The 24,738-nt window shown below is 46.5% G+C and overlaps 1 protein-coding gene across 32 annotated transcripts in view; it reads right to left on the minus strand.

Moving 5' to 3' along the window:
• Nucleotides 1-24,738, minus strand: part of LOC144128176 (mediator of RNA polymerase II transcription subunit 25-like) — an 86,185-nt gene that overhangs the window by 38,639 nt on the left and 22,808 nt on the right. For 28 of the 32 annotated variants that reach the window (XM_077661305.1, XM_077661292.1, XM_077661311.1 and 25 more), the window contains exons 9-14: nucleotides 21,449-21,570; nucleotides 11,746-11,827; nucleotides 8,797-9,024; nucleotides 4,571-4,950; nucleotides 3,032-3,186; nucleotides 2,152-2,491 (exon numbers count right to left, since the gene is read on the minus strand). In XM_077661305.1, the coding sequence (XP_077517431.1) occupies nucleotides 2,152-2,491; nucleotides 3,032-3,186; nucleotides 4,571-4,950; nucleotides 8,797-9,024; nucleotides 11,746-11,827; nucleotides 21,449-21,570 (1,307 nt within the window). Of the gene's footprint in view, nucleotides 1-2,142; nucleotides 2,492-3,031; nucleotides 3,187-4,570; nucleotides 4,951-8,796; nucleotides 9,025-11,745; nucleotides 11,828-21,448; nucleotides 21,571-24,738 lie in introns of all 32 variants that reach the window. The other 4 variants (XM_077661285.1, XM_077661301.1, XM_077661289.1 and 1 more) reach the window with 1 other exon arrangement.

A 24,738-nucleotide genomic window follows, 5' to 3' on the forward strand; every position in this document is an offset into this window, starting at 1 on the left:
TAAAGTGAAAATGCGGTCCCAATTTGCCTCCCATAGACTACTGTACATTTTTTTTTAAACGGCTATAGTAAAGAGCGTCTGGTCATGGCGGTGTAAACCTCCAATCAAAAATATACGGCCCATGGCGTTTGCTTGTGAGGCCTCCTGCATACCTCGTTATGCATCCTCAGTGACTGTGATCGCTCGAAAGAGGAATGACTTCACGTCCTCAATCCTCCCAAGCTTTGGACTGATAGATATGCTAGGGAGCCCCGATAAACAGCTTAGAAACAAACCCCTTGGGCTGTATACTTTTAGGGGCTGTACTTCCCGCAGAATGACAACATTGCGGAACGCGTGAACTCGAAGATCGTGAGGCCAACGTTCGAAAGCAAATGGATATAAAAAAAAAATAGAATGCCGCTTTTTGAGACGGTTTGACTTCCAAGCTCAAGACCGCGAGAAGCCAACTGTTCAAAGGCGTTGGGGGCCGTGAGGCAAAGCGAGGTGCTCACCGGAAAAAAAAATAACAAAAGTAAAGCCGGCTACGAACGCAGAAAGAAGGCCGCGCGGTTCGTTGAGAAAGGAAACCTAGCGAAAGTGCAGTTATGAGTAGAGCAGGGAAGAAAAGGGCGAACATTAGCAGCGCGGCAGCAGCAACATTGCGAGGGCGGTTCTGCCGCCCTTGACTGTCGCGCGCATTTTTTAACTATTGCCTCTTAAATGACGTTATGACTGTGAAAGACGACACCATGTTCACACAAACTTTGGCTTTTACATGGAATCAAACTGGTGTTATATTCGTAGGAATGTTGTACCTGTGCAAATGCAGTACTACTTCCACAAGACACGGATGAAATTGAAAAAGTGATAATATTAAATGTGCTAATTAAAAATAAATAATTATCACATTAAGAATCGATAAGAGCAGGCGAAAAGGTATTTAAGACTGTTTTTTTTTTATAAGCCAATGCTTTGCATTTAGTAAGTAGGTGCCGAGCATCCCCAGAGCTATGCCACCACCAACAATTGATATAGTAAAGACCCTGATATAGTAAAGATTTCTGCTGGTGCAAGTGACTTTACTATAGAGGGGTTCTATAACATAACACCAGTAAAATGCACTTTTGGAGAGTTGAGATTATGATGCCCTAGCCGAAACAAAAAGGAAGAAATGGATTTCAGCAGACCAGGGCAAGCAATGTGGAAAATAGAAAGCCCAATTGTCTTCTAGGTTAAGCAAGTGGATTCCAATGGGAGAAAAAAATAAAGCAAAGGGGGGGGGGGGGGGGGGGGGCACTCAGTCAGGTCACGAGAGATGCAGGGGCAGGAGAGGGATAAATGGGGAACACTAGCAGAGGTGTCTGTCGTGCAGTAGATGTAAGCATGATTGTGATGATGCTGATAACTAAAAAAGGGCTACACCGTCTGTGCTATGTGAAACAGCGATAAAAAATATTAAAAAGAGATAATTACAGCATAGCTGCATAACGCAGAGCTCTTGACAGAGCGGTTTGCATTTGCACACACCAAGCCAAGGCTCCTCTGGACAGCAGGCATATTTTGCTGGCTGATTTCAAGTGAACGGGTACGACTGATGACTTCTGACCGACAGTTGTGGCAGGCACAGCCGCTTGTGCTAACATATTTCTGCGTTTTCCTTATTTGACCAAAACTGCATTAGTGACCAATATTTCTGCTCAACAGCTGAAACTCCATACAAATGTCACTTGCTGCAGTTGCTTTTTTTGCTTTGTTTTTTTATCTGCTCTCAAGCGACACGCTCATTAGGTGAACGAGAAAAACTTTTTTAGGCGCTTGCAAATGGTAGCTTATCAAAAAGAAACACGATTGCACCTGCAGTACATGACAAGACATGGCTCTGGTTGCTGCGACTGCATTACTTCTACGCATCACGTTCAGTGACATATTTTCAACACTGCTGTTTCTACAGAAAATTCAGAAAGTTCCAAGTAAGTGGGAAGAGGGCATGGGAAGACGGCGCTGCCTTGTTGATAGCACACGAGTTCAGTCAAGCCTCAGCATCAATAACGAGGCTGCCGTACATGGTCGTGTGCAGGCAAATATGTGCGCCATTTGCTCACACGTTCAAGCTCTGTGGCGGCTGCAGGGTGGAGAAGGTGAAGGAAACGGAGGGTGCGCCCCACTCACCAGCTTGGTCTTGTTCTGCTGCTGCTTGCGGTGGGCATCGATGACCTGCTTGACGGCTCCGAAGAGGCTCTCCTGGTCGTTGGCCACCATGCCCATGTAGAGGTTCTTCTCGGCCATGTACACCACCAACATAAGCTTGATATCAGCTGGCGGGCTGGCAAAGTGCACCAGGCCGAGCCACGCCGACCCCATAAAGCGCGACAGCTTGAGCAGCCCCTCACTGTGCTCAAACTGGAGCACCACGCAGCGTGACGCATTCTTCACCGCCAGCACCACGTTCATCAGCATGGAGCGGGGCATCAACTGCAGTGTCAGCTTCGGGGGCCACTTGTCCGCACAGCTGCACCGTTCAGCACACACGAACACACGAAACATGCTTTTATCGCTCTTTTTTAGGAAAAGGGTGGGGGGGAGCAATAACACGCTTTATGAAAAGTTACACAGGTTCTTCTCAGTGCAAAGCAACTGCAAACAAACATGCTGAAACCATCTGCTCTGCAACAGGACAACATACCCAGCTAGAACAAACGCATCACTAGCCTTCATGAGCAACTTTCCTTGAATTTGTGCAGGCCCTCCACATGCGATACCTGACAGTGTTATCCTAAATCAATTCCACCCGCTTTAGAGAACTGTGCCCCATTCAGAGCAAATGGAGCACCATACTGGTAACAGTGCAATGGGCAGGACAAAAGACCTGACCTAGTGCTGCTGACAATTTGATACAGACCTTACCGTAAGCTTGGTGACCCATCTGCAGTGCTATAGGCAAAGTCGCAGGGTTTCAGGGCAATGACAGCCACAGTATGCAGTTGCTGCACTTACTATTGGACCTCTCTGACCAAGTGCAACCACTAGGAAGGAGGGGAAAAGAACGCACACTTCAGGTTCGCCATTGACGACGCTCGTGGAGACTGTGCACTGGAGAGTGTAGACATTGCGCGGGTTGCTCGGCATCTTGTCCTGGTACTCCACCTGGCCCTGCCATACCGTGCGCCGCTCCTTGAGGCCCACGCCAGGGGGCACACCGCCCGCCTGTGCACACAAGAACAGCCGACGTATGTCAGGGCTCCACTTTTGTCACAAAGGTCTCTCTCCAAAAACACATTCGAAATGTTTGCCAGTCCACTGTACTAACTGGTGCGACTGGCAATGCTCAGAGATCTAAATGCACGGACTTGAAGCGCAGCAAACATCAACGTGGAAAATCGGTGGAATTAGCTCAGCACTACTTAGATTTAGGTTTCATGGGGTTTAACGTCCCAGTGCGACTCAAGCTATGAGGGATGCCACAGTGGAGGGCTCCGGATAATTTCGACCACCTGAGATTCTTTAATCTGCACAGGCATTGCACAGTACATGGGCCTCTCATTTTGCCTCCATCGAAATGTGACCGCTGCGGTCAAGATCGAACTCGCATCTTTCGGGTCAGCAGCTGAGCACCGTAACCACTGAGCCAACGCGGTGGCTCACAGCACTACTTAGGATGCAGGTCATGAGTGTAATTTTTACTGTACGAGCTTCTTTCTAGCACAGGCACAGTATAATGAGGTGGTGTAAAAGAAAAATGAGCTGTGACCTAGGAGTGATAGTCAGGTAATTCGCTACCTCTTCAACAGAATATTCACTTGACAATTTGCTTGACAACTGCAGTACAAGTGAAGATAATGTGCTTGGTGCTAAGCTAAATCCCTGAACTATTCTAGAAGAGATTGTGCTAGTCACAGCAAGCATTGGTATCCCACAGTTTAAAACTGGCTGCCATATGGCTGAAATTAAAAGCAGCTCACTGAACTAAACATTATCCGGCTTGCAAAAACAGCTCAGTTTGGTACTGTACAAACTTGTTTGTAGTATTTACAAAGCAGTAGGCAGCATCACTCTGCCTAGAAGGCTTCACCAGCAAGAGGGAGCAGTCAAAGACAACTTAAGCAGCCTGCACTAACTGGTTCTTCGATGAGAAACAAGTTTATTGCTGACTGCTGACTACACAAAATGAAAAAAAAAAAGACTCACAGGATGGTTACGAGAGTGCAAAGCGAATGTCTGATCATTAGCTATGGCATGAAAGGAAAGAATTTTTCAGAAACACAGCACATCACTACTGGCATGCAAGTTTGCTGGGCAAGCCAACGTACCCAGCTCTTGCCAAAAAATAAACATGTCACGTCACTGTTCGCGCTGCAGCATCTTGACGTGCTGCCAAAGCCTGCGAAGTGGACACTGCCGATAACACCGCAAAACTAACGAACGACTTCAGAAAAAGCTCATGCTCTAAACAGGAGTGAGAAAATCTGCTTTGTACTGTCACCAACAAGCAACATCTATGGCTTACCATTTAAGTTCAGCCATTCTTTCTGAATGTGCGACCTGTTAGTTGATGGAGGAAGTGACACATGCTTAATCGCGGTGCACTCACCCCTGAAGGCTGTTGTGGTGCCTGCTGTGGCTGAGGTGGCACGCCCTGTGGTGGTGGGCCAGCCCCTCCCATCATGGGAGGGCCCTGTGGCTGCTGAGGGGGGCCCTTGGGTGGTGGTTGCTGCTGCTGCTGAGGTTGTTGTGGTTGCTGTGGCTGCTGCTGCTGGGGAGGGGGAGGCCCTGGAGGAAACTGGCTGCCGCCCCCCTGGGGCATCTGGCTCAGTTGGGCTGCTAGGGTGCTGGGGGTGGGCCCTGTCGTGGGCATGCCCTGCTGTGGGACAGGTCCGCCCCCAATGAGGGGGTTGCCTCCCGGCCCCACCACGTTGGGGGGCCCCCCACTGCCCGGGGGCACGCCCAGACGCATGGAGGAGCCTCGGAAACCTGCAAGGCAGAGGGAGAGGGGACATGAGCAGGCAATACTGTGTTTGCCTATTGTTTACGATAGTATAGCAGTGACAGCTACATTACTCTAGCATTTCGAGCCTTCAGCGTGGCGGCCCTGTGGCTCTGGTCACGAAGTTGGTCACGTGGTGCGGAGCAGCTGCTGGCGGCGCGCCGCGCCGGCGAAACCGAGTGAGGGGGGAGTGGAAAGGGGGGAGAGAGAGCGTGAATCCTTCTCCAGGTACGAAGATGAAGAAGGAACGCCCAGCGAAACAGAGCGACGAAAGACAGGCTTTGCAATTCGACTGAGCGAGTTCCACTCAGCCAGCTGTAGCTATCGCGTTTCTCCAGGTTTAACCAAAGCTAAACCACAGCCAATTTTTTTTTACTTTTATTTAAGAAGCAGACACATAGCAGCCTTGTGCAGTGACAAAAGCAACCTCAGAGCAGTACTTACAGTAGAAAAGGTGCCAAAAGAGAATGCTCCAGGCAAACACTAATACATACTGTATTTACAGGATTGTAAGTGGACCCCCCAAATCGCATGACTGAAAAAAGAAAAAAAAAACACCGGTGGAGGCGCTCAAAAACGAAAATTTATTGCATAGATGGGCTATTCATCCTCACTTGAGTCATCTTCAATGGTACTGCTGTCGTCGTCGCCACTGCGGACCCACAGCACATCGTCCTCCATGGAAAGCCCGCACTTCCTAAATGACCGCGCCACGACATCGCGTGGTACGGCCGCCCGAGCTGAAATCACCAACCCGCACAGAGCCACCAGGGAGGCTCTCTTCACGCACTCCATTGGTGTAAGTTCCCGCCCGTCCACCGCCAGCCACTCGTTATACTCACGCCAGAGCAAGTCCTTGAATGGCTTGTTAATGCCAACGTCTAGCGGCTGCAGCTGCCCCGTCAGACGGTCGGGAATTACCAGCATATCTGTATGTTCTTTTCGTAGCTCTGTCATCACTTTCGCGGTAAGATGGCCGCAAAATGAGTCCAGCACGAGGAGGTTCGAATTGCGATCTTTGAGGGATGCCCCTGGCATCAAAAGACACACCCGACGGTACCAATCAATAACTAAGTCATCCGTCACAAAGCCCTTTTCATTCACTCGCACAATCACACCTTTCGGGAACATTTCCAGTGGCATAGTTTTTCTTTTGAAGACGATGCACGGTCGGAGCTTTGTGCCATCTGCCATGCATGATAGCATAACAGTGAACCGAAGTTTCTCGTTTCCTGTCGTGAGAAGCTTAACCTCGCGAGCTCGCCTCACGCTCACAGTTGTGTTGCTCGTCATGTCGAAGTAGACAAGAGTCTGGTCCGCATTGCCGATTTGGCCGAGCAGGTATCGCCACGAGTCGCGGAGCTTGAGGTAGTGCCTTATGAAAGGCGAGAACTTTCTCCTCTTAAGAAGCAGGCAGCTTCTGGCATACACTAGTATGCCGACGAAGAGAGAGGCCAGCCCTTTTCATAAATTTTGAAGCCCAAGCCCTGCTGGCTTTGAAGTCAGTTCGGAGTATCCCAGCTTCTGCAGCGAAGACCCGGGCTTGTTGCATGATCATTTCGCATGTCACTGGAAGAGACCGATCCTGTATTTCGGTGACATACACTGCAAGCTTAACCTCCAGCTCCAGAAAGCGTCCTAACTTCGGCCCGCGGAAACCTCTTCGCTTGGAGTCGCAGTCGAAAATTCTGTCTCACTTATTCTGCCACTCCTGCACTAACCATTCAGAAACGTCGAACTTGCGGCCCACCGCACAGTTGTTAGTTTCTTCGGTGTAAATGATGGCCTCCCTCTTGAATGCTGCAGTGAATGAGCGCCGAATGCTTTTCGAACCTGGAGAGCTCATGGTGAAGCACGCGGCCGGCAGTCGTGTCAAATGCACCAACTCCAAGCACCACCAAACAAAAAGTGATTGGTGTCGGGGCGTCGGCTCTTCAAGCAAACATCGGCATTCCCCAGAAGCGCCGCCGTTACACGTATAATCATCTAGCCGCCGTATTACGCAACCAACTGATATAGCGGCTCTTCCATCAGCTAGCGACACTCCCGGGCGCTGGCGCAGACTCCGCGATTGGAACAGTGGCCCTTCCTTAACTATCGATACTACTGCGAGTGAAATGAAATTGGTTTTTGGGGAAAGGAAATGGTGCAGTATCTGTCTCAAATCTCCGCGGAAACCCAGCCCCAAGGGAAGGGATAAAAAAGGGAGTGAAAGAAGAAAGGAAGAAAGAGGTGCTGTAGTGAAGGGCTCCGGAATGTGCTGTACTGACATCCCACAGCACACAGGCACCTTTGCGTTTCGCCTCCATCGAAACGCTGCCGCCGCGGCCGGGTTCTAACCCAGATGTCGTGATCAGCAGCCGACTGCCCTAACCACTGAACAACCGCGGTGGGTAACGGTGTGCGCAGTAAAAGTTAAAAATGAAAAATCCTTGCCAAATAAGTCCACGGAATACCTGAATGTTACGCTTGGAGCCGTAGAGCAAACAAAAACTTGTAACCTCGCAGTAGCGTCCCTGATAGATCGTTTTTCTTGCTTTTATTGGCAGTGCAAGGTTTCATTCCGATTGTAAGTTGACCTCCCCACTTCGGAATTTAAATTTCAAAAAAAGGGTGGACTTACAATCGTGTAAATACGGTACATTTTCATTACACAGCAGCAAACAAAGGGAGACAAATTTGCTCCTATTAATGGACAGCAGATTTGATGAATTGGGCACTGGCCTGCACAAGCCCAGTTAATTCATTGGTTTGGGGTGCTATACGGGAATGCTGATCCCTGCACTCCCAGCAGAAAAAGACGAACAGGATGCTTAAGCTCTGCCTTAAGGGCACGACACGACAGCATTAACGGGTTACTGATGCAGAATTGGTAATCCTCGACTTTGCATTCATAGACCCCTGGGAGTCCCCATACCACTCCTGGCGCAGTGGTGCAGCGGTTAGGCGATGCGCCACTGCCCTCCGATAGCGGGTGCTGTCACCAGTGGGGTGTGTGCAACCAAGGTTGCTCCTCCTGAGCAATTTCTCGTGACCAATCCTCAAATTAACTACCACCTGCCTCAGTGGCCAATTTGCTCACAAGCTGGTGTCTATGCCACAAAGTCACGTGACATAGGCAGCCCCCTACTGGTTGCTCCGGCTGCTCCAGTTACGAGGCTTCAAACGGTTGCCACCGCCACCTGACTATTTTTTCCGACATGGCGGTATTAACACCCGCATTAGAACCAGTCCATGGTATGGCTTGTAGATCATCAAAGCGTGCAGTGCAAAGAAGACATGCTTCACCGCAACACAGTAGGGAATAACAGTTTCAATGTAGCATGCTCTCGGCACTTCACTAAAGCACGGCTGAACTGGAGGAAACGATGTATGCTATTGTCACTCCTGCACAGCCTGACTGTGGTCATCGAAGCACTTCCCACCCCTTGCAGCGTCAGTGCATGCCCTGTGACGCGACCATTTTCGATCTGAGTCTGCGACAGACTGTGTGTGCATGTGTGCGCTGGGTCCTGGGAAGTGGGGCTAGTCAAGCCACAATTATGCGGCCTTTTCCTGTAGGACTTCCCAACCACACCTTCAAACTTCAAGTGACTGCACAAAGCTCACAGCAGCCACCACTGCAATGGGGACACAAAGATGCCTATAGTGTCTCATTCCCCTTGGGCTTCCCCTTGGGCAAGGAACTTGGCCAATGGTGGCGTTTTGCATGCACACTGGTGCGACACAAGCCGCAAAGAATGGCAAGAAATAGAAAGGAACATGAGTGAAGGGAGCGATGAAGAGTGCTCAGTGGCGCCTCTTGAGACTCGAAACAAGAAGTCGGCCCACACCTGTCTGCATCTGGGGCCCTGTGGCACAGCTGACGGGCGTCGGGTGGCTGGGGCGCATTTGGGGTGGTCCCGTGGCCATGGGTGCATTGGACAGCTGGCTGGCTAGCAGGGGCATGCTCGTCTGAGTAGGGGGTGGAGGGGTGGACACTGGGGGGCCACCTCCTGACACCACAGGCGACACCACGCCCTGGGTTTGGTTCCAGGGGAGCCGTACGCCTCCCGCACCACCTGCACCAAAAGGGCAGAGACAACAACCACAAAAAATTACTGCAGCATCGCAAAGATTGAGTGCACAAGGATACGACAGCAAGGAGGATGAAAACACGTGACAACCCACAGCTGTCTACTGTGGCAGTCGTGCCTTGAAATGCAATGAAGCGTCAACAAAACGATATTTTACCGCTGGTTCCCTTTGTGATGTCACTTGGCATTCTTAACCTGCCATTTATCCTTTTTGAGGGTAGCAGTGCAAAAGTCTTTGCCTTGCACTTGAAGCGTTCCAGAGCTGCTATGTATCGGAATTGAAGTAGGCTGTGCCAGAGAGCTGGTAATACATTCTTGAGGGTAGCAGCGCAAAAGATGAGGATGAAAGAACTCAGGACGAGCACTGACTCACAATTGAAGTTTATTGGTAGGAAACAAGGCAAATGTAAAGGAAGCACTGGCCATCAATCATACAACAAAACAAAATGCATGTGTTGCTACGTGTGATCAAGGAACATGACTTCCCTATCATGAAGACAGATAGAGGGCTTGCTGACGCAAAATCTTGCTTTTCGCTTTATGTGATAAGCTTTGCTCATCTCCATTGTTAATCAGAAAGGGAGTTTGAACAAAATGTCACTATTATGTAATGAAGGAAAACAAGATTGGCGATCTCGGCAACGGTCAGCTAAATTAGTGGACTTAGTTGAATCTTGGAAAAAAAGGCGGAAAAACCAGTAGAGCCTAAAGTGACCTGCGCAATAAAGCACGGAACAAAGTTTTTGCCATGCCCTGAGGGGTGGTATATAAGATTCTTCTGTCAAGAGGACAAATCTACATTGGACAGACAGGGCGGTACGTTAACACACACCTGAAAGAATATCAGGATTCATAAGAATATCAGGATTCATTAGATTCAACTAAGTCCACTAATTTAGCTGACCATTGCAGAGATCGGCAACCTTGTTGTCCTTCATTACATCATAGTGACATTTTGTTCAAACACACTGTCCGATTAACAAGGGAGATCAGCGAAGTTTGCCACATAAAGAAAAAAACCAAGATTGTGCATCAGCAAGCCCTCTACCTGTCTTCATGATAGGGAAGTCATGTTCCTTGATCTCACGTAGCAACACATGCATTTTGTTTTGTTGTATGATTGTTTGCCAGTGCTTCCTTTATATTCGCCTTGTTTCCTACCAATAAACTTCAGTTGTGAGTCAGTGCTCGTCCTGAGTTCTTTCATCCCCATCTTTTGCGCTGCTGCCCTCAAGAAAGAATTACCAACATGCCCGTTAAGCAATTGTACTGGCATTTATAGTCTGACTCACACTGACACAGCCTGCTTCAATTCCGATACATAGCAGCTCGGGCACATTTCAAATGCAAGGCAAAGTCACTTATAGTCACATATAGTCACTTATTTTATGCTTTACCCTTCCCCGTTTAGGGTAAAGGTTCTCAACCTGGGTTCTGTAGGACCCTTGAGTTCCTTGGAGTGTTTTTTTTTAGTTCCCCCAAGCACCCAAACCCTTGCATGCCTCAAGCCCTCAAGCCCAACCCTTTCTTCCCCGATTTCATTGTGGAACTAATCATACCGTGATCATATATAACAAACAGGCTCATTATAGAGCCAGTCATTATTAATTTAATGCGGATATTTTTTAAAATATTGAGCAGCTATTTTCTTGCATGAACCTTAGGTAGGGAGGGACAGAAGCCAATGCATTTGTGGTTCCTCAGCACATTTTCAAATTTGTTGGTGTTCTCTGAAGCTGGAGATATTGAGAACCCTAGATTTAGAGAGCATGATGTTTCTGTGGTGAATCCAAGTGTGCGGCAGTTTTCCCTCTGGGCATCTCAATGAAAGTTCCCTAAGACACAAGCAGGGGCAGCATGCAGACAGTCGAGAAACAGTCAGCTGTAAACAATAGTGCAAAGGCCGAAAGATGTCTTAGCAGCACATACAATGGTGGCGGAAATTATAACGTGCACGCTTTATTCACTACTTCAGCCGACTAACCATTAACCAAATTGAGGATCTTATCGGAACCACATCACCAAAACTTACCTGTGTGCTGCGACCTTTCTCTATTTTCCTTATATGGCGGGATCTCAACAATACGATCATGGCTGATACGAATCTTGGGACAACTTGAATTCACAGAGTTCCCTGGCTGGAGTGCATTGTGTACAATGCAGAATGGGGGGGGTGTTCCGAAAGCTCTCCTGCACCACTATGGATGATAAAAATACGCGAGCTGCGACTGTACCCTCAAGCACAAAGCGATGCCTGCACATCACCGGCGCGCAATTGCCGTCACGTGATATCCACTACGGGCAATGAGTGGCGGCGTGCAGTCCATAAAACAGCAATGTCGCATTCGCCAGTTGTGCAGTATACGATGCGGGCAGTGAGTCGCAATGCGTAGCCACAAACAAATCCTGGCAGCCGCAAACAGATAGGCGTTAACATAATTTCCTTGCTTCTGCAAACAGATTTTGTTCATTTTGAACGATACAAATACAGGATGAAATATATATTTTTCGCGATCCCATGAGATTTGTCTCACCGAGATTCTACTGCATTCTGCTTTTTCTGAAAGTTTTCCCAGCATGGCAATCCGCATTGCATGCCACTATGCCCCAACTCTTGAGATTAACTACCAATACTGCACAGACATTTCAGAGGTGCAGTGAGTAAGAGTTTTGTACAAATGAACAAACAAAACAAGCTGTGCTCACCAATGGTGACCGGAGAACGATTCTGTGTGGCTCGGTTCATGGCGTCCGGGATGGGCCTCAGAGTGACATTTGGCGGGTTGGGCTGCATGCCCAGGGGAATTGGGAGAGAGAGATACGCGGTCAGCCTTATCACACAGCCGGTTGTGCGGGCACACCACTTTGTTGAACCAAAGGTTCATTAAACACTGCTCACGCCAAAAGCATGACAACTTGCTGTCCATTGCCAGAAATGCAAACGTAAACCCCTTTTCAATAACGCATACAACAGAAACCTGCTATAGTAAAATAGGATATAGTAAAGTGAAACTACCGTCCCATTTCACCTTCCACCGACGACCGCACATTTTTTTTTTTCATTTATAGTAAAGATTTTTTTTACAAGAAACAGCTACAGTATAGAGCATCTGGCAGTGGCAATGTACTTCCCACAGGATGATCACATCGTGGCAGACGCGAAGTTGAGGATCGCGTGGCCAACGTTCGGGGGCGACTGGATACCGAAAACAGTTAAACGGTGCTTTTATTTTGTTTTAGATGGCTTCACCACCAAGTTTAAGAGTGTAAGGAGAAGTCAACTTTTCGAAGGCCTTGGGGCCGGGAGGCTAAGTGCACGGCGCACACGGAAAAAAAAAAAGTAAAGCCAGCTATGAATGCAGAAAGAAGGTGGTGCGGTTCGCTGAGAAACGAAAGCTACTAAAAGTTCACTAATGAGCAGACAAGAGAAGAAAAGGGCAAACGTTTGCAGCATGGCAGTGGCGGCTCTGCATGGTTGTTTTTGCCGCACTTTACTGTCTCATGCGCGTTTCTTAACTATTGCCTCTTAAATGACGCTGAGGCAGCGGAAGATGACGCCATGCTCACATAAAGCTTTGGCTTATATGTGAAATCAAACTGGCGTTATATTCATAGTCATGTTGTATTTGTGCAAATGCAGTACTTCCACAAAATGCAAACGAAATCAAAAACATGGTAACACAAAATGTGATAATGAAAATAAATAATTATCACATAAAGGGCCGATAAGAGCAGAATGAAAGGTATTTCCGAGTGCTTCTTTTATAAGCCAACACTTTGCATTGAGTAAGTAGCCAGAGAACATGCTCAGAGCCATGCCATCACCGATATAGTAAAGACCCTGATATAGTAAAGATTTTTGCTGGACCGAGTGACTTTACTATAAAGGTGTTTGACTGCAGTTTCTGGGCTATGCTAAAGACAAGCTTGAGTGCGAAATCACTAAAGCTTTTTTTGTCAAGAAGGGTGGTAACAATTGCGTCAGCACGCCTTCAGTGTCATTGCCTGAATGAAATGGCTTTTTTGGAGAGTTGCGATTAGATTCTATGTCACGAGAAAATGTATTTAAATGTTGAATTTTTTCAAATAAAATCACATGGAAGTGCAGCACCCTCCTGTATGGTTTGTTCCTGCTCTTATGTTTGCGTTTCAATTGTGCTGCGAATATTTCTACACCATGGCTAGGAACCAACCGACTCCAAACCACAGCACAGCACCATCCTGTCTTGATGTTCCTGATCTTGTGTCTTCGATCTGTGCTGCGAATTTTTCTACACCATGGTTAGGAACCGACTGGCCCAAACCACAGTGAAGCACCATCTTGTATTATTTGTTCCTGCTCTTGTGTCTTCCATTTGTGCTGCAAACTTTTCTACACCATGGATAGGAACCAACTGGCCCAAACCAGAGTGCAGCACCGTCCTCTGTCTTTGTTCCTGCTCTTATGTCTTCATTTGTGCTGCAAATTTTTCTACATCATGAATCGGAACCAACTGGCCCAAACGACTATGCAGCACCGTCCTGTCTTGTTTGTTCCTGCTCTTGTGGCTTCCATTTGTGCTGCGAATTTTTCTACATCATGGATAGGAGCCAACTGGCCCAAAACACTGTACAGAATTTTTCTACACCACGGATAAAAAACAAATGGCCCAAAACACCATACAGCACCATCCTGTCTTTTCTGTTCCTGCTCCTGGTGGTGTATCTTTCATCTGTGCTGCGAATTTTTCTACACTATGAATAGGAATCAACTGGCCCAAAACACCATACAGCGCCATCCTATATTGTTTGTTCCTGCTCGTGTGTCTGCATTTCCTTTGTGCTGCGAATTTTTCTACACCACGGATAGGGTCAAACTGGCGCGAACCATCGTGCTATTACCCTTGGTCCTTCAACAATGCTGACACATAAATTTCAGAGGCAATTCCGTGACAAGTGCTGGCAATAGTTCTGGACACAAACACTGCCCCACTAGATTGGCATGCTTTACAGAAAAATAAAAAAGAATCTCAGAGAAAAAAACAAGACACTTAACAGACTATGCATCAGGAATGGATCAGGAAGGCTTACATGGTGAATTACTATCAGTGTCAAATGGAACACAAACAGGAGAACTATAACACAAACACAAGATGAAAATATCAGGAGCTGGAGAAAAAAATACAGGCAAGTTCCATTAACACTACCACATATATAAGTCTCAGTGCCAGTGAAGTGAAAATCAAGTGTGGCAATATTCAGTCTTCCTTAGCTAAAGCAGTGTTGGTGCCACTGAAGTGAAAATAAAGTGTGGCAATATTCAGTCTCCTTTCGCTGTTCGCTCTTCGACTATCTTGTTTGCATTTCAGTCGACACTGACTATACATAGCAGGACCCCTTTACACTGCATTGGCTTTCTCACGGTTGCCTAAAGGTGGGATCTTTGAGAGAAAGGAAACCCGTTTGCAAGAACTGCACTTCTCACAAGGTTATGGAAGCTTGAGAGTTTAATAAAGCTAGAGCTTTGCAGCCTTTCTACACGGGCGTTGCAAGAGATGTGCTTTCTGAGGTTTCCTGGCAGTTTCTTGAGGGCCTCTAAGCAAACCCAGAAAATTGTAACGAAAAAAAAAAAAGAAATGTAGAAAAAAAGAAAGTAGTCTGAATGCAAGCAGTGAACATTGCTAACTGTCAGCATTTCACAAGGAAACCTACTGGCTTGTATGAATCGACATGGCCATCACAACGTCAGTGGGGAGAAATATGCTCAGGGAACAAACTATAGATGAGTTTGAGCGTGTACATCGGTTGGGAGGGTTCGCAGTCGACAAGCATAGGCCCATTATCACGAAACTAACTTTTTTTAAGGACAAACAGCGGATTCTTTCATCAGCGTATAAGCTAAAAGGCTCGAATCATTCAATTCGAGAGGATTTTTCTTTGCCAACCAGGCAGGCACGGCAAAAGCTACTTGAGTTCGCCAAGCTCCAGGATAAGAAGGGCAAACTGGTCGTTGATAAGCTGCACATTGGCAAAAATACCTACGTATATGATAGCGCGACCAATTCTGTCATTCTATCAACCAGATAGCTCAGCAACAGCCATCCCACTAAGGCTCTGCCTAGGTCTTGTGGCTCCAGTCCACAGTTATCTTTATCATTTACTAACATCCGAAGCCTACTGCCTAAGCGTGAAGAGGTGTGTTCTTTTCTGGATGATTCTGACGATGATATTGTGGCACTAATAGAAATTTGGTTGCACCCTGACGTAGCGGATAGCGAAATTTTTCCCAGTAAAGATAACTACAACGTATATCGCTGTGATCGCTCCGGTAGAAAAGGTGGTGGTGTCCTTATCGCCATCAAAAAAGGATTAAATTCATTCCTCATTAACACCGGGTCTTCACTTGAAATAGTCTGGGCTGCTTGTACTTTGGCATCGGTGAAGGTACAGTAAAACCTCGTTAATTCGAACTCGAGGGGGACCGGAAAATTGTTCGAATTAAGCGGAGTTTGAATTAACGAGCGGGCGCTAAAAAAAGCAGCCATCACGCCCGGCAGCACGGGCCGAAGCTATAACAGGCATATCTGAGATCGTTATTTCTTACTACGCGCTACTACACATTTGCGGCGGGCGATTGCGCGAATTAAAATCATAGAGCCCGAATGTCGAAGGAAATAAAGTTAATTTGTTTATGCGGTTGGAGCTAACATCAAAATGCATTCGCGTAAGCAGCAAGCTTAATGATTAAATATGACACTATGCTTCAAAAACGTGTTTATTAACAGCAGATTGGCAAAGCATATCAAAGAGAAAAATAATCGGTGATGCGCATTTGTTTTCGTTTTCTTTGCCGTGACTCGACAAGCATCGCCTGCAACTTGCCCAACAGCTCCAACGCAGCGTCCGAATTATCATCGGCGGAGAAGTAGCGCGCAGCCAGATCGAGTGCTGACGCTGTTTCACATGCACTCGGGGGTGGCAATGGATCGTCGCCTCCGTCGGACTGGTCGTCGCTGTCAGCTGTGCTCGCCGCGCCGGAGTTGTGCGGCATCTGGTCACCGCAGGCCGCTTCAATAATCTCGGCATCGCTTAACGGCCCCGATGTCTCCACGCCGCTGTCAACGTCTACGAAACTCTGGAAGTCAACACCCTCCGATAAAGCAGCGTAGGCAGGGTGCAGCGCGACGGAGTCATCACACTGAGCATCCAGCTCTGCCGTGCTGCAGGCTTCTGGGCCTTCAATGAAGCCGCACTTTCGATAACAGTTCGCGACTGTGTCCGCCTTGACAGCATTCCACGATGTTGCCAGCATGTGGCAGGCTCCGAGGAGATTGACGTCGTACGATTTTCCGCTGTCCATACACACAAGAATCCGCTCTAGGAGGTGGCGCCTGTACAGTGTTTTGAGGTTTTTAATAACCCCAAGGTCCATAGGCTGCAGCACAGCCGTAGTGTTTTTCGGCAGAAATGCCAGACGGATCGCCTTCAGTCCGCTGATGTCGCAATGGGCTGAACAGTTGTCGACGAACAACAGAACATTCCTGTTCTGTGCCGCGAACTTCCTGTCGAGTGTGCGCAGCCAATCCGTGAAAATTGCTCGCGTCATCCACGACTTTCTGTTGAAAGTATAATCAACAGGGAGAGTTTTTAGCCCTTTAAAGCAGCGAGGCTTCGCTGCTTTGCCTATAACTAGCAAGCGGTACCGTTCCGTGCCAGTCAGTCGCGTTTGCGCACACCAACACCGTCACTCTTTCCTTGCTTCTCTTCCCGCCTGAACACGTGTCGCCTTTGTAACTGACAGTCTTGTTCGGCAGCAACTTAAAATAAAGCGCGGTTTCATCTGCATTGAGCACATCGCTGAGCGAGTAATCGGCAAGGTAGTCCTTTAGTTGACCTGCTGCAACGGCTTGCGCCGGAGCCACCGTGGCCGGAGCATAGGCGGCGCCCGCGGTAGGGTGGCTACCCGCGTGACCGCGCGTCAGCCAAAAATAGACAAGCCAATGCTTCGACGCTCCGGCAGCGAAAACCTGCTACGGCATGCACCGGAGGGTTGGTTCGGGCAACGAATTTCACGTCTCACCTCATGCGTGCTGGCTTATTTTTTTTCTCATCATTCTGCATTTAAATTTTCAGCGCATTGTATTTGCTACGAGGTGACTTCTATATGCGAGGAGCAATGCCAGCCATCGGCGCCTAGTTCGAATTAACCGACGTGGATACCGGCATATTCGAATTATCGGGAGTTTTGACCCATTGAAATACGCAGGGCTTTGCCGGGACCCGGCCGTCAGTTCGAATTAACCGGAAGTTCGAATTAAGCGATTTCGAATTAACGAGGTTTTACTGTACTGGTTGGTGTTTGCTACCGTCCGCCTGATTCAGATCACTCATTCGTTTCTAAACTCCATAGCAGTATTACTTCAGCTATGCAAATATGCCCAACTGAACTCATTTACCTGGTTGGTGACTTCAATTTTCCACAGATTGATTGGTCACATTTGTCGTCATCTTGCCGCGCCTCAACAGAACTTATCAACATTATGTTAGATTTTAATTTCTTTCAGGTGATTAACCAACCTACTCGCGGTTCAAACATTTTAGATTTAGCTTTCTGCAATGCACCCGAAACGATTAACGAAGTCTTGCTCCTTGACGGTTTTAGTGACCATAAGCTCATTCATCTACAACTTAATGTCCCATTAGCATTTCAAGGTCTTACATCCACGAAAATTCGCGATTACAATAGAGCTAATTATAGAGATATGAATATTGCACTTAACGATTTTTTTATTCAAACGTTCTTGCCCTCATTTGCGGACAGGTCCGTCGATCAGAACTGGGTACTTTATAAGATCATGATGTCCAATCTAGTTTACAAATATGTTCCCTTGGTTTCAATTTCAAACGACAAATCTAATCCATGGTTCACTAGATCTCTCCGTCGTCATCGAAACAAAAAAAAGCGTTTGTACAGAAAGGCTCGGTTGGTATCTACATCGGGTGCTTGGCAAAAATACAACGATTGTCTGAAATCTTACTGCTCGGCCCTCCGGGCATCAAAGAAAAAATATTTTTCCCATGACCTACCCGCCCTCCTAAAATCTAATCCCAAAAAGTTCTGGCGCGTGATATCTCCTGACAGTACTAACAACCAATTTCCATTATGCAACGACGATCACGTGCAGCTTTCGGAGAGTGAATGTCCCCAAGCATTTAACAGATACTTTGCGTCAGTGTTCACTCGGGAAGATCATTCCAACATACCCATTGTTCCTGATCATGATTACCAATTTATGGCCCCTATTACCATTTCCGCTGAAGGTATCGCTCGTCTCATTTCTAATCTTAAGGTTTCCTCATCAGCAGGTGTTGACAACATAAATTCTAAAATACTGAAAAACACCGTATCGATCTCCAGTGAAATTCTATGCCTCATCTATCAGCAATCATTATCATCCGGTTTACTTCCTACAGATTGGAAAATTGCTAAGATCGTTCCAGTGTTCAAAAGTGGAAACAGAAATTCACCGGAAAACTACCGCCCCATTTCGCTAACCTGCATTTGCTGTAAATTACTCGAGCATGTTATCGCTTCTCACATTTACTGCCATCTGGAACTTAACTCTTTCTTTTTTCCTAATCAGCACGGCTTCCGAAAAGGTTTTTCTTGTGACACCCAACTGCTAGAATTTACGACTGACTTGCATTTCAACATGGATGCTAACCTTCAAACTGACTGTATCTTTTTAGATTTTGCTAAAGCCTTCGACCGTGTTGCACATTCCCGCTTGTTCTCAAAATTGTCTGCTCTGTGCCTAGATTCTTTAACACTGTCATGGCTACGTAACTTTCTTTCATTTCGCCAGCAGTTCACTACAGTTAACAATTTCACCTCCCCACTCAGTGATGTAGAGTCTGGCGTACCCCAAGGTAGTGTTCTTGGCCCCTTATTGTTTCTAATATACATTAACGACTTGCCAACAGACATATCTTCTTCTATACGCCTCTTTGCTGACGACTGCATCATTTACCGGCCCATTAATTCTATGCATGATCACCTTGCCCTCCAAACTGACCTGAACTTAATTTCAAATTGGTGCAGTAAATGGCAAATGATGCTCAACTCATCTAAATGCAAGGTCATCTCTTTCACCCGCAAGCGTACTAATTCTAATTTCTCGTACTCCATTGAAGGTACCGCAGTGTCTCGGGCATCATCTTATAAGTATTTAGGTATTCACCTCACAGATAATCTTTCATGGGCCACACACATTCAATCCATCTGTGCCAAAGCTTCAAGATCACTTGGGTACCTGCGCTGGAACTTGCGAAACGCCCCTAATAACGTGAGAAAAGTCGCTTACTTAACAATCGTGCGTCCTCAACTAGAATTTGCTTCACCTATGTGGTCCCCTTATCAAAATTACCTGATCAACATGCTTGAATCCGTACAAAATAGAGCCGCTCGTTTCATCACACAAAAGTACCACCCCCAGTCCAGTATCACTAAGATTAAACTTGATATCTCCCTCGAACCATTACATATTCGTCGCTCCATCGCTCTTTTATGCTTACTTCATAAATATCGTCATAGCACCAGGCCATCTCCCTTGCCCCTCGATGAGCCTTCACGCATTTCACGCCGCCTACATAATCAGTATAGCATTACACGCATTTACGGAAGAACCTTAGCATTCAATTCATCTGCTCTTCCACGTGCCATTATTCTTTGGAATGATCTCCCCAACTGTATCGCATCTATCGGCAACCACCAATCATTTCAAGACCAACTGCACAAACATTTTCTTTAACGACATTGTGTCTTGTTTCAGGTTGTTCTGTGTCCTTGGTCCCCTTTTCTTCTCGTTGGTATTTTACAAAGTTTTGGTTTCTTGTGCAATTTCAGCCATCTGTATGTTTTTTATGACTACTGCTTTTTCCTTTTGATGCCTATTGGGCACTTGCGATGCATTCTTGCTACTAATTTAATTTTTGTTGCTCGCGGTGATGTATGTCTTTTAGTTACGTTTTGCCCTGTATATTTATAATTGTGTTTAATTTTTGCCTTGTATCACGCGTTGTTTTTAATTTATTCTTCCTATTTGCTTAATCTATTGTTTTGCCCCCCTTACTCAATGCCCTTCTGGGCCCTGTAAGGTATTTTGAATAAATAAATAAATAAACACAGAAGGTAGCAGCAATGAAGGTGCTAACCTGCTCATTAGGAGTAGCAACATGTATTGTGTTGGATCATGTGGTCAGAACTCACCACAAAGCAGTGCAAGAACAAGGAGCTTATAAGGTTACAATGCAAATAGCCGCTAGTCGAAGAAGCATGGCTCCAGCATGTGTTTCATGCTGTGTACCAAGGAGCATTCAGTTGATATAAACCGGGAGTTGCAGTACAGTCACGGCTGACATGTTGGATGTCACGTTGCACAACCGTACATGGGCACGTATGGATACCGGCACGACAAGTGGTGCAGCATCATTGGCCCCATTCTCATGTGGCTGTTCAGTACAGCATATTGTGTTAGAAGCCTGCAGCAGCTCTTTGGGTTCTTCCTTTTAATTAAAAAGTTTATACAAACACATACTGCACTGTAGTTTCATTTTTTTTTTAAATATGATCATTTACATTCATTGTCACTTTCCTCATTCCAATTTGCAAGGGTCCTGGATGAATTGGAAGAGGGCAATGATTCCATTCCATAATGCTCATCTCATAGCTGTGCAATGCTACATGAAAACTACTGTTTCCTAATCAGAGTGGCCCTTTATTTCACTTCGGCTATTCAACTAATTTGTCGAAGTCTTCACTTTCAAATGCTGTCTGTTCTCGTATATGCCACTGTAATTGGCACAAGCACTTCACAGTAGCACATACAAAACCTGACAATGATCTAGAAGGAAGAAATACCAGGAGGAAATGGATTGTGAGAGGTCCTGCGTAGAATAGATTTAAAAAAAAATCTATTAGAGTAACAATGTGACTATCAAGGGAAGGGAAATGCATCCCAAGGGTTACAGGGGTTCACTTGGAAGTGATGAGCATGGGGCCTTGGCTGTGACAGAGAAGCAAGAGAGCCCGGTCTGAGGGCTGACCCCATAAGACCATAAATACAAGCTCAAAAAAATGTTTTAATCAATCAATCAGGTGTGGCCTTTGTCCTGCACTTGGTTGATGACAACAATATTAAGCTGGCCCTACTACTAGCTACAAAGCCAGGCAGTATCACTGTGTTTCTGTACTTCATGTTTTGCGGAATAAAAAATAAACCAAGCAAGAAATTAGGTTTCATGTGTCCTATATCTGCACAGGTGGCTCCCATACAAGCCATTACAGGCACCTGCACAAACCATTTCGGCTTTTCAAAAAACTGCACGAGTCCTGCCTACACACATAAGAGGGGGAGCGGGTGGTACGTGCCTGGTTGATGGTTGCCAGGTGTGATTGGGCAGGCGGGGTCGGGATGCCGGGCCGTGTGACCTGGTTCTGGAAGGTCAGCTGGGGCTGCTGTGGGGAGCCACCCATCGTGCTCATGGGCGATGCTACGAGGACAACAACAGCACAACACATGGCAGCAGGTGAGAGGCCAACAACTACCTACAACCAAACCTCGCTATTACAGCAAATTTGCATCCAACAACAACAAAAAAAATCACAGGATAGTTAGGACAGTGTAACGCAAGATTCAGCGATAGCTGTTTAGGCGTTTAGTTTGGTGCACTGGCAGGCAGCTGTTCCCAACAGAGCCACCCATAGGCTTATGCGACCCAGGTTGACTGTGATATACTGTGAGTGCATTAATGACCAGTGGGTGGGTGGATGTCTAAGACGACTAAGACACGCAAGCTGAGGACGGGCGCCTAATAGCTATCGCTGTAAAAAGCGTTTGTTGCATCTATCACTTTCTATGCAGAAGCAGATAGACGAATAGGTGCAAGGGAATCGGCTTTAAGTCCCACAGTGCAGAGGGGACTTGGTGGTCGCAAAAAGTATCATGGTCTTTCAAAGTGCCAGTGCAGTTCACACCTGCGCCTAAACATACACATGCATGCTTATTCTCGACGTTTTCCGTGGTTAGCAATAAGAAATACAGGGAAGCTGTTCACAAAGGCTTCTTATTAGCAGCTTTCAGCCCCTGAGACCATTCAGAAGGTTTCTGCTGACCAAATAAAACAATCCAACATGCATAATGTAGGCAGGCCAGCATACGGGAGGACTGAAATGTTTTGTGGACTGTGCATTTAAATCACAAAGGCTGCCTCTACCTAAAACATCACATCTCACAACTTGTGGTTCCATTGGAGCAGGAGGACTCTCAATTAAGCTGCTTTCAGTGATGTGATTGACCGAGGTCAATTTGGAGCAGCTTTTGAGCAGCCAAAGTGCCTTTTGGCGCTGAAAAGTGTTTGGCACAGATAAATACTGTGTATTCCAGTTTATAAGTTGTGTTTTTATGACAGCGATCACTGTTAGGTGCACGACCCTGGCTTTCTTGTCGCCGTTGCCTGGGTTGCATAAGCCTACGGGTGGCTCTGTTTGGAACAGCCACCTGCCAGTGCAGGGATGCATCACTTGACCACTGCACTAATGCGCCAGCAAAATATCTCCAACACAGCTATCGCTGAATCTCACGTTACATAGTCGTAACCGTCCTGTGAGTTTTTTTTTTTTTTTGAGAATTTTCGGCGGTTTCTATGTCAGTAGGCTTCCTTTCAAACACTCTTGATGAACCAAACAAGCACAACAGATATGTGTGTCATTGCCATTTAACAAGGCAGAGCATAAGCTGCATCAAAAACCCGCGCATAATAAGAGCACATTTTAGAAATTTTGGGACCGAGATTGTGGCTGCAGGTTATGTGTATATCTGAGAATTTTCAACTACCACCAGCGCCAGGCAGTCTAGAGGATATTTCCAGCCATGCATTGGTAAAACAATCACCTGACCGCTCCTTGTATTGAATGGAGGTTAATATATTAGCAAGTTTTTAGAGTTGCACAAGCCAGAGGGAAAGGCCAAGGAAGCACTTCAAAACAGCTGGCTCAACTGTGTGAGACCCATACATCGCAAGTAAACAGGAGTCTTTCCTAATTGTCAAGTTGGCTTCTACGCAATGCACAGTGCCCTATTGATGGTGGAACAGGCGGTTTTCAAAGCAGGAAATATATGTAAGCAGAGTTCATGTGTTTTCTGACACAGCAAATGTGGACATGGTTTCACAAAGACACCATGGCACTTCTCAGTATCTAGAAAATGTAATCACCATTTAAACTGATTTCTGGCCAATGGCACCATTGGTTGGTCAAAGCGCATTGTGGAGAAAACAACTTAACAATTAGGAAAGCCTTGCATGGGAGCATACCAGATAGGGCAACACCCAGGTCATGCAACTAAATGCTTTGCAGAGTCCAAAGCAGTGAAGGAAATTCCCCAATATTAAGTAGATTTCAACCATAAGAATAATTACTGGGAGCGCGAAAATATTCTAAATTTCAAATATAAATCAAATATGATTGATATTCGGTTCATATTCATATTCAAGAACTTCTGGATATTGAAAAATTCCCAAATATTCATCAGCAATCATCATATCGCGCTGGCTTTCATAAATTCGACCATGAAAAAACCACAATATCTTGGCAAATTATCCGACAACAGAGTTTGAAGTGCCAGGAAAACAATAAAAAGGTCCTGTTCAAGTTCACTGCCATTTATAGCATGGACTGATCACATTCGGATGCTGCTAGGCTTGACCTCATATGAAATTCTGCAAGTGGGCGTTCCCACGTATCACACCTGACGACAACAATATAGCCGATCACCAGCTTCAAACAATTTTGAGAAAGTGCACTGTTTTAATGCCAGAGCGTTAAGGAGCTCGTGTCGCAGAAAATCTGGCATCGCTGTAGGCATCGTTGAATGCGAGTGAAAAATCCCCAGAGAAGCAGTCTAGGAGGCAGGTGACCTTGCAATGCCATAACAACCTGCTCACTGGATTGTGCGCTAACTGCCCACCGTGGCAGGTGACAGCTAGATTAATGATTGGCCATTCGGAAACAGCAACCTGGTTCGCACAAGGCCCACCAGTGGCAGCACCTGCCATCGCATGGCAGTGGCTAATCACTTAACAGCTGCACCACTGACCCAGGAGTGGTAGTACGAGGGCTCCCCGGGATCTATAAATGTAAAGCAGAGAATGACCAATTCTGCATATACGGGAATTGACCCGTTATGCTATCGCATCATACCCTTAAGGCGGAGCTTAATTGTCACCTCCAATTTTTTTTTATTTTTTTATCCTTCCATAACGTGTTACATACCTAACACCCACCCCCGTAGCATTCATCCTGTAGCTTTCATAACTCTCAACGGAATTTTGCAGGAGGCTCCCGAAGGGGGAAGTCCAGGTGTCACAACAGGGCAAGTGACTATGTAAAAATCCTGCACAGGCGGGACAATGATCGAAGAGCCTTTTCGCTAAGCCAAAAAATAGCCTGGCCACATAGTTTTGGCTTCTGACCTTGGCCGCTCGCTTGTAGCAATGGCCCGTGCATTCGCCACACCAGAAGCAGCCTCATCCTTCCAATGTTGATGTATTGGTGATGACAGATTTTTATGTGCAAGGGCATCTACGGCCAAAGAGCGCCATTGCACAAGGTATTTTCCATTTCTCAAGGTGGGGTCAAAGACCCATTTCCCAAGCATTTCA

The sequence above is a fragment of the Amblyomma americanum genome, chromosome 4 (genome assembly GCF_052857255.1).
Source record: "Amblyomma americanum isolate KBUSLIRL-KWMA chromosome 4, ASM5285725v1, whole genome shotgun sequence".
NCBI classification, from domain to species: Eukaryota; Metazoa; Arthropoda; class Arachnida; order Ixodida; family Ixodidae; genus Amblyomma; species Amblyomma americanum.